At 43.1% G+C, this 12,607-nt stretch overlaps 1 protein-coding gene across 1 annotated transcript in view; it reads left to right on the top strand.

The window, feature by feature from the left end:
* Nucleotides 1-12,607, top strand: part of necab2 (N-terminal EF-hand calcium binding protein 2) — a 125,134-nt gene that overhangs the window by 86,271 nt on the left and 26,256 nt on the right. The window contains exons 6-9 of the mRNA XM_039000576.1: nt 2,005-2,144; nt 3,784-3,911; nt 7,605-7,684; nt 11,955-12,011. Coding sequence (XP_038856504.1) covers nt 2,005-2,144; nt 3,784-3,911; nt 7,605-7,684; nt 11,955-12,011 — 405 coding nt within the window. The remainder of the gene's footprint in view (nt 1-2,004; nt 2,145-3,783; nt 3,912-7,604; nt 7,685-11,954; nt 12,012-12,607) is intronic.

Below are 12,607 nucleotides of genomic sequence, written 5' to 3'. Positions count from 1 at the left end.
TGAAGGCTCTCAGTATTACTTTAGTGTAGTGTAGTTCTTTTGACCCTGTGTGCAAATGGAATCCTTCATCTCCATCCTCTCTCTGTGTGCTGCCAAGAGGGCTGACCAGAGACGGGGCAAGGTTAGAGGCTGGGCAGAAACAGGGACAACAGAGGCAGTGGCAGGGGCAAGCAGATGCAGAGAACGGTAGAGGAATGACCACACTCTTAAACCTCCTCCTTCCTGATGTATCCCTATAACCTGAACTCTACAACCTCAAAAACACATCTAATGCTGATGAAACATGACCACGGTGCCAACCACAGATCAAATCAAATCAAATTGTATTTGTCACATGCGCCGAATGCAACAGGTGTACTTACAGTGAAATGCTTACTTACAGGCTCTAACCAATAGTGCAAAAAAGGTATTAGGTGAACAATAGGTAAGTAAAGAAAGAGAACAACAGTAAAAAGACAGGCTATATACAGTAGCGAGGCTATAAAAGTAGCGAGGCTACATTCAGACACCGGTTAGTCAGGCTGATTGAGGTAGTATGTACATGTAGATATGGTTAAAGTGACTATGCATATATGATGAACAGAGAGTAGCAGTAGCTTAAAAGAGGGGGTTGGTAGGTAGTTTAGCATCTGCTTCATCTGACCACTTTTTTACAGACCGAGTCACTGGTGCTTCCTGCTTTAATTTTTGCTTGTAAACAGGAATCAGGATGATAGAGTTGTGGTCGGATTTACCAAATGGAGGGCGAGAGAGAGCTTTGTACGCGTCTCTGTGTGTGGAGTAAAGGTGGTCTAGAATTTTTTTCCCTCTGGTTGCACATTTAACATGTTGATGGAAATTTGGTAGAACTGATTTAAGTTTCCCTGCATTAAAATCTCCGACCACTAGGAGCGCCGCCTCTGGGTGAGTGGTTTCCTGTTTGCTTATTTCCTTATACAGCTGACTGAGTGCGGTCTTAGTGCCAGCATCTGTCTGTGGTGGTAAATAAACAGCCACGAAAGGTATAGCTGAAAACTCTCTAGGTAGATAGTGTGGTCTACAGCTTATCATGAGATACTCTACCTCAGGCGAGCAAAACCTCGAGACTTCCTTAGATATCGTGTACCAGCTGTTGTTCACATATATGCATAGGCAGATTCCATTCTGTCTGCATTTTTACTATACCAGCTCCGCAATGTCCATAATGTGCAATTTGAGTACACATTTATAACTGTTCTATCAGACAGCTTCAGTAGCTTCTCTAATGTCACATTTAAATACATATTTCATATTTGATGACTTGGATTAATATTAATTATTTGGTATTCAGTCACCAGAAACACCAATACAAAGATTCAGCACATTGCCTCACTTTTTCTTTTCATACCAGTATGAAAACTGTTTCTGAACCTACAGCCGACATTTTCTGAGATAATGGAATTCGATTTTCACTTTCTGTTTTTTTGGCCTGTTTTTCTGTCATAAGAAATGATCAGTCTGATGTAACAAAGTGTTCCTATTATCTCAATAATCTTAGTGTGTGTCTGCTTACAAGAGCTGACAATTAAGTTTATCGCAAATAATATAAAGCTTGTTTGACAGCACGGACCATTTCCCCACAATGACAAAGCAGGAAGAATATTGATTATTTCAACCAGTTAAATGAACCTGACAATAGATGAGTATGGCCAAGGCTGCATCCTAGCGTACTACTGTCTTTGAAACAGAAACTGTCCTTAGATCTGTCTGGCTGTGCACTTCTGAGCCAGGTTATAAACTCCTTAAATGTTATCACCCTATTTTTAGTATTTTTCTCTTAAGCTTAGAGAAAGTGTCTGTCTTCAACTTTGACAAACCCTTAAACACTCAAAAACTTTGAAATGTGCATTTGGCAAAAAGCACTCTGCAGGAGGGAAGCTTTCATAGGCACTGAAAGACATAGAGAGGGACTTACCTGATATGTGTTCAGGAGATGTGCAGAAAGGTGCCACAGCTTCTCTCATTCTCTATCTCTTCTCTCCCCAGGTGTATGAGCGAGGGACCAACGTGGAGCAATTTGTTACTCGCTTCCTGTTGAAGGAATCAGCTAATCAGATCCAGTCTCTGCTAAACTCGGTGGAAAGTGCTGTGGATGCTATTGACGAGCAGCATTGTAGCCAATCAGGGTGAGTCCTCGAGGGAGGAGGGAAAGGGAAAGGGAAAGGGGGATACCTAGTCAGTTGTACAACTGAATGCCTTCAACTGAAATGTGTCTTCCGCATTTAACCCAACCCCTCTGAATCAGAGAGGTGCGGGGGGCTGCCTTAATCGACATCCACGTCTTCGGTGCCCGGGGAACAGTGGGTTAACTGCCTTGCTCAGGGGCAGAACGACAGATTTTTTACCTTGTCAGGACGCCACTGCTGTGTCATGTCATTATGTGTGAAATTGAGACTGGCAGTTCCCCAAATCAAAAGTCACTCAGGTTCCTAGCTACACTACATGACCAAAAGTATGTGGACATCTGCTAGTTGAACATCTCATTCAAAAATCATGGGCATTAATATGGAGTTGGTCACCCGTTTGCTGCTATAACAGCCTCCACTCTTCTGGGAAGGCTTTCCACTAGATGTTGGAATTTTGCTGCGGGGACTTGCTTCCATTCAGCCACAAGAGCATTTGTGAGGTCAGGCACTGATGTTGGGCGATTAGGCTTGGCTCGCAGTCGGTGTTCCAATTAATCCCAAAGGTGTTCGATGGGGTTGAGGTCAGCGCTCTGTGCAGGACAGTCAAGTTCTTCCACACCGATCTTGAAAAAACATTTCTGTATGGTCCTCGCTTTGTGCACAGATGCATTGTCATGCTGAAACAGGAACGGGCCTTCTCCAAACCGTTGCAACAAAGTTAAAACCACAGAATCGTCAAGAATGTCATTGTATGCTGTAGCATTACGATTTCCCTTCACTGGAACTAAGGAGCTTAGCCCAAACCATGAAAAACAGCCCCAGACCATTATTCCTCCTCCACCAAACTTGACAGTTGGCACTATGCATTTGGACAGGTAGTGTTCTTCTGGCATCCGCCAAACCCAGATTAGTCCGTCAGACTGCCAGATGGTGAAGCATGATTCATCACTCCAGAGAACGCGTTTTCACTGCTCCAGAGTCCAATGGCGGTGAGATTTACACCACTCCAGCCGATGCTTGGCATTGCGCATGGTGATTTTAGGCTTGCTTGCAGCTGCTCGGCCATGGAAACCCATTTCATGAAGCTCCCGATGAACAGTTATTGTGCTGACGTTGCTTCAAGAGGCAGTTTGGAACTCGGTAGTGAGTGTTGCAACCGAGGACAGATTATTTTTATGCGCTACACGCTTCAGCACTCGGCGGTCCCGTGCTGTGAGCTTGTGTGGCCTACCACTTCACAGCTGAGCCGTTGTTGATCCTAAAAGTTTACACTTCACAATAACGGCACTTACAGTTGAACGGGCCAGCGCTAGCAGGGCAGAAATTTGACTAACTGACTTGTTAAAGGTGGCATCCTATGACGGTGCCACGTTGAATGTCACTGAGCTCTTCAGTAAGGCCATTCTACTGACAATGTTTGTTTATGGAGATTACATGACAAGGTGCTCAATTTTATACACCTGTGAGCAACGAGTGTGGCTGAAATAGCCGAATCCACTAATTTCAAAGGGTGTCCACATACTTTTGTTAATATAGTGTATGTGCCTTCTCTACTTACTGTGTTCCTCCCTCACCCTCCCTCTCTCTCTCATGCCTCTCTCTCTCTATATTTTTCTCTCTCATCCCTCTCTATGTGAAGGTATCCCACTAAGGTCAGTCCACGGGTTCCAGAGAAACGTTATGAAAAACCAGTGCCTGACTACCCTCCTAACAACAGAGTCCGTACTGCCAAGGATGTTGCCCCGAGGAACACCAACACTGCTACAGGTCAGACCTCTGCATGTGTCACGCACATGCTACACTGATGTACATCTCTCATTGACGTAGGTTTGTATTGATTGCAATCGATTATCCAGCCGCTTCTTCAATCTGCAGATTAATTTAAGTGATGTACTCTAACTTTTTTCTCCTTTAGTCTCCCCAGAGACACATCACATTTAAGCATAATGTCGCCTTGTCACCTCAACCAAATGCAATGTAAATGCTTTCTGGATGAAGTGTGACACATTTGTCGGTTGCATTTGTGATTAGCTTGAAGAGAAGCATGGGAGCATTAATCAAGTGCAATGGAAATCAAAAACTCTGTTCTCTTCAGGCAGAGTGATTTATTTCCCATTTTCTATCTCAATCTCAATCAATCATCTACAGAAACATGGAGATGTGCCTGGCAGCTCTAGCTCTCCCACAGAGGAGAGAAGTAGAAGGGAGGAAGTGAGGGAGGCAGAGAGAGGGAGGCAGAGTGAGTAAGGGAGGCAGTGTGAGTAAGGGAGGCAGAGTGAGGGAGGGAGGCAGAGCGAGGGAGTCAGAGCGAGGGAGGGAGGCAGAGCGAGGGAGGGAGGCAGAGCGAGGGAGGGAGGGAGGCATAGGGAGGGAGGCAGAGAGAGGGAGGCAGAAAAAGGGAGGGAGGGGCTATACAATGACACAGATCGATCAAATACGCACATATATTCTGCACTGCAGCCCTCACTTCGGTTCGGTGGCAAGCCAATGTAGAGAAGGTTTAAGCACAAACAGCTAGTATATTTATGGCTATCAGTAGCAATAACAAAATGGTCTTCTAAAACCATTGTATATGCCAGACACCATCATTTTTTTTGTTTTCCTTAATTTGGAACCACAATGAAATGTAAGCTGTTTCATGGTGCTTCTGTCTCAAAGACAATTCTGGAATCAATCCATTTAAATCAGATTGCATAACGTACAGCATTCAGAGCAGTTACAGAAGCCATAAACAAAGAGTGCCCAGTCATCATGCATGTCGTAGATAAGCATTACGTAAGTATCCAATGGTTTGGAAGTAGACCATAAGTGCTGAAAACGGTAACTTTTCAATGTGGATAAATAATCCCTATTTCCCTGAATCCATTCCTGTATTTCAATTAGAGCACAGCTCCACTGTAAAGCTGGAGCTTCTGCCTATGGCCTCACAAATTAATTCCAGTTTTTTTGTGACACAGATAGAGGCCAATAATTCCCTTTGAAGTTTAGCAGTGTTTTCTACCCATCGCCACTCTCTTCCTCTCTTCTCTTCCTCCCTGCTATAGTTTCCATCTCTCTCCATGTGTAATGAAACACTCAGACAGCTTCTTAACACTGACTCACATACTGTGAATACTCATAGGCTATTGATACTCCCTTCCACTCACTTGCTGTAACAAATTATATGTTGTAAGAAGTGCCACTTTTGAAGGGTTTTAAGAGGTATTCAGTGACTTAATTGATTTAGGAATGATGCGCATTGAGAAGGAGGGCTATGAGATTGATTAGCAGTATATCATGAAGTAGCAATTTCATTGCCGGGCTACCCAGATTCCTTGCTCCGGACAAACGCTACGCCACGCCCATGGATGTTAGTTTCTTCTCCGCAATAAGTCTGGATCTGAGTACTTGCCCAACCCTTCAACAAACGCGAACACATTTGGGTCCGTCTGATTGGTTCAGAAACTGATGGGTTGGGCCAGAGCCAGAACACTAGAAGGTAAAGCGGCAGTTTGAAAATGTGTGATTGGCTTTGATACTCTGATTGATTTAAGACAATCCAATCGCGTATTACTTTGTTTTTTACAACACCCCTCGTGCCTGTCGTCACCACAAATGACTTCAATGATGGCAGTCTCAGACTAAAGTATGTAGCAAACAACAGAGAAGAGGACAATTTAGTGTGAGCCGTCAGGCTAGCCTTTTTACACATGGCCTTATGCGGTTTTCCTGATAATGTACTCTACTTGACAAGAAAATATTCCATTGGCCAAGTTGTAACAATTAATTAAAAACCAATAGTCAAAATTGCTCTCCTTTGATAACCCACTGGGCAAAAATTGGTTGAATCAATGTTATTTCCACATCATTTGAACAAAATAATGAAATGTGATGTCATTGAATCAACTTGGAAAACTGATTGGATTTGCAAAAAGACATCAACATAAGCAAAATTTCTATCACCCAACTTTTAACCTAAATCCTGTGTTGTGATTTTTTTGTTGTTGATTTCACGTTAAATTAACTTTAGTTGACATTGAACTGACTTTGGTGCCCAGAGGGAACAGTCTTTATAGAATTGCACTGCAGTTAAATTAACACTTAAGTCTGACACCAGTTTAAATTGTCCAGTGTGGGCCATAAAAGCCAGTATTACAGCTGTCAGAGGCTGGGGAGAGGACCTTGATTGGATCCAGCTTTGTCTGGCCTGTCATTTGAGAACACCAGAAAGAAAATATTGATCAATACCTCCCTATGCCCGACTCTCTGTTTCTCACTCTCACATTCACTTGTTCTTCTCTCACTATCCCCCTCTTTCGTTCTCTTTCTCCCATTCACACGTTTGTCAAATATATTTATTCTTGCTGTTTGTCCTACTGTTTCTTTTGCTATATCTCTTTTTTTTTTTATCATGGCAGGCAATACATTCTGGTTGCAGAATCTGTCTCTGCCCTCTGTTTACTGATCAGAGAATACTTTGCCAGTGAAAATGCTAAATGTAAACATTCAGTTTTGTAACTGCAGGAGTATTTGACACCTTGGGTGAAAAGTTATTTTTAAATGAGCCATTGTTCACTGTGCAATGCTACCTGAGGCAAGGAACACTCCCCCATGCATTTTGACAAGAGTGTGTGTCTGTTTGTGCTTGTGTGTGTGAGTGTGTAGGCACCAGCCTGAGTCATGTACATTTTCCTTGCTCACAGCTTATCTGCAACTGTGCCATATGTTAGACAGTATGCTGAGACAGCTGCACATGGAGACGGCTGTCTGTCGTTAGCATGGCTAGTCAGGACTAATGACTGCTCTCCTGCATTTGACAAAGACCATGCTCAAACAGCTTGGACTGCCATTCAAGCCCAACTGACCAAATGTGCCTGCAATGTGCCTCAGCTGTGTGGTTATCTGGTAGGCTCATCAACACAGGGGGAAGTGTCATCCTCTAATTGGCTTGGCACCTCGAGAGGTGATGATTTTAAAAAGCAGGAAGCCCTTTTTCCACCACTAATTGGCTGTGTGGCATCACATAGAGGGGAGAAGAATGGAATGATTAATATTGTTGTCTCATATTTATTTCTGCCTCAATGAAGCCTCCTATTCCAGGGCTTCTAAGTGTATTTGACTCTACTGGCCTTTACAGCACACACTACTATCTAGGGTGACTTAAAAAGGCAAAGCGAATGACAAGAGCCAGGTGCGCTAGAATACAATGTATTATTGCTTTCTAAACAGAGCTGAAAAGCAATAAAGACCCTTCTCTTCTGAGGCACTGTGAATATATTTAAACTTCAAACCTTGAATAGACAGGATTTTTCCTGATTAACAAATGCAGTTGCCTATTTATCAGACCTGTTTGGAACTCTTTATTTCCGTCAAATATTCATATACTGTGGAGAAAAGGATCTGTATTATGATCTCTATCATAAAATGTGTTGAATGCTGGGAGTGTGTTGGCGTCAGGTGTTGTGTGCTCTGTTTAATCAGTGGTGGTGGAGGTGAGGAAAGAGACTCTGGAGGCACAGATCAACCGACTGGCTGAGCTGATTGGACGCCTTGAGAACAAGGTAAGAACCCCCCACCCTACTCTACATTACTTCAGGTACAAAGGTAATCTGTCCTGGCTTTGGTAAGTGGTCACATGTAATACACTTTTCATTGATGTCATGACTGGCTTCTTCAACACAGCCTCGGTCCTCAGCTAGTTAACTCACCTCTGCCGTGTCAAAATGCTTTATCAATATGGGTCTCCCAACGAAGGTCATTAGCAGTAATAACACCACACAACAGATAAGATACTTGGCGCAACTTGCGCTGTAGAATGGTCAGAATACAGAGCTGGCCTATCTCTAGCACATTTCAGGGCGGCAGGTAGCCTAGGGGTTAAGAGCGTTGGGCCAGTAACCGAAAGGTTGCTGGTTCAAATCTACCGATGTGCCCTTGAGCAAGGCACTAAACCCTAAATTGTTCCTGTAACTCATTAAATTACTAAAATGTCAAATGCCTCTTTAGCACATCTCCAACAACACATCTCATCTGTGCTGTACCTCCCAGCAATTATGCTGAGAGAAACCCAGGGACCTGAGATGAGATTCAGGTTGTGTTGGGGAAAGCATTAGTGTAAACCCAGTATTTTCTCCTCTGGTTATTACTGCTCTCTCTCCCCCAGTGGGGGATGTGGGGGGAAGGGATGTGAAAGAAAAAGACAAAGGAAGGAATTATTGAGCCTTGACGAACTATTGCAATATGTTTAGCTATTTCTTTCACCTATCCCTCCCTCTCACTCACTAGCTCTCTTCTCCCTCATGCCCTCCCCCTATTCTTTTCCTCATGCTCTCTCTGTCTCCCTCTCTCTCTCTCATTCTCTGTTCTTTCTTTATCTATCCATCTCTCTCTGCTCTGCTCTTTGTCTCTCCCCATTGCCCGTGTCTTGTAGGCAGTGAGCATGGTAGACTAATGGAGTCCCCAGTTAATTCTGTTGTCTCTGGCAGGCAGGCAAGTTCTTATTGCAGCTAAGAATAGCTGAACGGGTTTATTCCACGCTCGATGAAGCACCCCTTAGAGAACAGGGAAGGAGCTGTCAGATCCCAGTAAAGATTCCTAAATGGGAGGATTTCTGAGTCTTCCCAGGTAGACCCTCTGTCACAGTGCTAGGCGCGATCCTGAAGCACTGTACGTCTGTGGTGTACTGTACGTCTGTGGTGTACTGTACGTCTGTGGTGTACTGTACGTCTGTGGTGGGAGCAGACAAACGTTCCCTCAGGAAAGATGTATTAGCAGTGGGCGGGGCTGTTTGCCACAAGTGCTTATTATCCATGTTATAGGAGAGGGACTGTACAAATTCCCGGGTGTGAAAACAATTATTACAAAATGGTTTAGAACGGAGCGAGAATTTTGTTTACTGGATGCAGTTATGACTAACATGCGTCGCACAAATTGAGTTGTCTTCTGCCTCACGAGATCAAAGTAGTAATCCCCTTAGCTATCTCTGTGTGCTATCTCTGTGTGCTATCTCCATATGGAAAAAGCCAATCTTATACAAGTGAATGTACTCATGGTTAACTTTATTTTGGTTTGATTTCTCATACAAGCAGACATATGCTTTAAATTGCTAGTTCTAAACAATGTGCCTAATTTGCACACACTGAAGGCCATGATTTTCATAGCCATGTCCATCTATTCATTGTATATTATCTGCAGGATGATTTTACCCAGAGGTGACCTCAGGCCCATCCCAGATGTGCTCTTGTTGTCTCTAGAATGCTTGCCTGCTGCTTCAAGAAGCATAATTTCCTTTTCCCGTTGTGTCATTATAAAGGCCTCAATTACCGTGGCAACTGGAGCACCAGCCCGCTTTCTTCCACAAGCAGCCCTCGTATTGCTACAGTATTTGGTTCTGTATGAAAGAAAATTCCAGGATCTCAAACTCACATTGAGACACATCTGCGTTGAGTCATCATGCACCATTATGCACTCAGTAAGACATTTGTGGGAAGGATTCTGCTATACAATACAGTGTTTCACTCCACTCCCACCGGAAAGCAGAGAGTAACTTCAGAAACACCACAGAATATGACATTTTCTCAGTTTTCAATAGTTGTGGTCCATATGCGGCCTGCTGTAGACTTCAGAATAATAGGACACAGAGTGACTGCATTGCTCATGTCATTGTTACTTGACTCAGTTGATCCAGCCCATGTTCTCCTATCACTGCTTTGGATTGGATTTAAGACTGGGAGACGGGAAATATAGCTCTCCAATACAGTGGTGCCTTTTCTGAGCTTTACATCTCTGATTAAGATCTCTGTGATTACTTGTTTGAGCTAATGTCAACACATGCAATTTTAAATGTTATCTTAAAGACCCTTCCACATTATCCTTTGTGATAACTACCCTCTGCAGTGTAACATTTTCCTCTACAGATCTGTGAGTATATTAGCTAGCTAAACGATATAGCATGTCACATTATTCAAGTCAGATGTCTGTTTAAATAGAAAGCAAGCCTTTCTCTCATTACAGCGACAATCCATTATAGGGGCGGGGGTGTAGTTTGACAGTTTGAAGGGAACTCCATTGTTAACTGTAATAAAGGGGTCATAAAGCAGCAATAAAAGTATAATCCATGACTACCTTAGTTACTGCAGTTTTTATTCACTTCCTAACCAGATGAATATATTGCTCATGGTTTATGAGAAATATAGTGATTATGTGTGTATGTATTCCAGGAGAGTATTGTTGAATTTCTTGTTATTTTTCTCAATTTTGTCATCTGACACATGTATATTATAAAATATATATATATAACAGTACCAGTCAAAAGTTTGGACACACCTACTCATTCAAGGATTTTTCTTTATTTTTTACTATTTTCTACAATGTAGAATAATAGTGAAGACACCAAAACTATGAAATAACACATATGGAATCATGTAGTAACCAAAAAAGTGTTAAACAAATCAAAATATATTTTATATTCTTCAAAGTAGCCACCCTTGGCCTTGATGACAGCTTTGCACACTTTTGGCATTCTCTCAACCAGCTTCATCTGGAATGATTTTCCAACAGTCTTGAAGGAGTTCCCACATATGCTGAGCACTTGTTGGCTGCTTTTCCTTCACTTTGCAGTCCAACTCATCCCAAACCATCTCAAATGGGTTGAAGTTGGGGGATTGTGGAGGCTAGGTCATCTGATGCAGCACTCCATCACTCTCCTTCTTGGTCAAATAGCCCTTACACAGCCTGGAGGTGTGTTGGGTCATTGTCCTGTTGAAAAACAAATTATAGTCCCAATAAGCGCAAACCTGATGGGATGGTGTATCGCTGCAGAATGCTGTGGTAGACTTGCTGGTTAAGTATTCCTTGAATTCTAAATAAATCACTGACCGTGTCACCAGCAAAGCACCCCCACATCATCACACCTCCTCCTCCATGCTTCACGGTGGGAACTACACATGCAGAGATCATCCGTTCACCTACTCTGCGTCTCACAAAGACACGGCAGTTGGAACCCAAAATCTCACATTTGGACTCATCAGACCAAAGGACAGATTTCCACCGCTCTAATGTCCATTGCTCGTGTTTCTTAGCCCAAGGAAGTCTATTCTTCTTATTGGTGTCCTTTAGTGGTGGTTTCTTTGCAGTAATTCGACCAAGAAGGCCTGATTCACGCAGTCTCTCTTCTGACCAGTTCTTGCCATAATATGGACTTTTAACAAGGCACCTGCTAATTGAAATACATGAAGCTGGTTGAGAGAATTCCAAGAATGTTTCCAAGCGGTCATCAATGCAACTGGTGGCTCCTTTGAAGAATCTAAAATCTGAGAGAGAGAGAGAGAGAGAGAGAGAGAGAGAGAGAGAGAGAGAGAGAGAGAGAGAGAGAGAGAGAGAGAGAGAGAGAGAGAGAGAGAGAGAGAGAGAGAGAGAGAGAGAGAGAGAGAGAGAGAGAGAGAGAGAGAGAGAGAGAGAGAGAGAGAGAGAGAGAGAGAGAGAGAGAGAGAGAGAGAGAGAGAGAGAGAGAGAGAGAGAGAGAGAGAGAGAGAGAGAGAGAGAGAGAGAGAGAGAGAGAGAGAGAGAGACGGGGTCAGTCATCAGAACAGTATGAAAACAAGTCTTGAGTCTGCTGTGACAATCTAGAGAGGAAATCACTGAAAATGATTAGAATAGAAATATATATATTTTTAAATTCTGTACAGTTGCAAATAGGAAATGTGAGGTGAAAAAACCTGCCCAACTGGGTTTATGCAGTGCAGAGTAGGGTTCCTCTGTTGCCCTGTTCCAGTGCTGCTTAGGGTTAACGCTAATGCAATTGTGGTTCTTGTGTTTTGGTTCTTATTGCAGACAGTTTGGTTTGACCTGCATCAGAGGCTAACAGACACTGATGGCACAGCCAGCGCAGTAAGTAGCATCTTTATGCCTGAGAGCCTAGTAAGGGGGGCACTGTACGGCAGTGACACTGTGGAGGACTCGCTGCTCCACCCCTCTCTACTCCTCAAAACCCCCCATAGACACATCTCCATTCTGAATTTCCCAGCATGCACAGGGAATCATTGGCATCTCATATCCAACTCCTCTCCAGCAGAAAGCAGCCAACAAGGTTACCTCAAATTTATTTCCCATTTCAATCATGTCTAAAAGTTGCTTTTCGTCTCCATGCATGAAGAGCATGAGTGCATGTCATTTATTTTTTGCTATCAATGTACCGTAGTCAGATTCAGTGCTTCAGTTCAAAATATGTATTTTAAGTGTCTCCCATGGGGGGGTTCTTTTACACTGCAACCTTAGGGCAAGCACACAGTCTGTTCATATTGTTGGCATGGCCTTATGCTTCCATATAAACAATTGCTAAACAATCTGGACTGTTTCCTGCAGTATAGCTAACTTCTTTAAATCAAATCAAATACTTCACCAAAATCAAAAAGACTCAAATGTTTATTTACAGTTTGTGTAGTCTGCGACAAGCATTCTCTCCAAATGCCAAATGGTATTATGCT

The sequence above is a fragment of the Salvelinus namaycush genome, chromosome 9, assembly GCF_016432855.1.
Source record: "Salvelinus namaycush isolate Seneca chromosome 9, SaNama_1.0, whole genome shotgun sequence".
NCBI classification, from domain to species: domain Eukaryota; kingdom Metazoa; phylum Chordata; class Actinopteri; order Salmoniformes; family Salmonidae; genus Salvelinus; species Salvelinus namaycush.
Note: the sequence above shows the minus strand (reverse complement) of the source record. Positions and strands in the feature narration are given on the sequence as shown.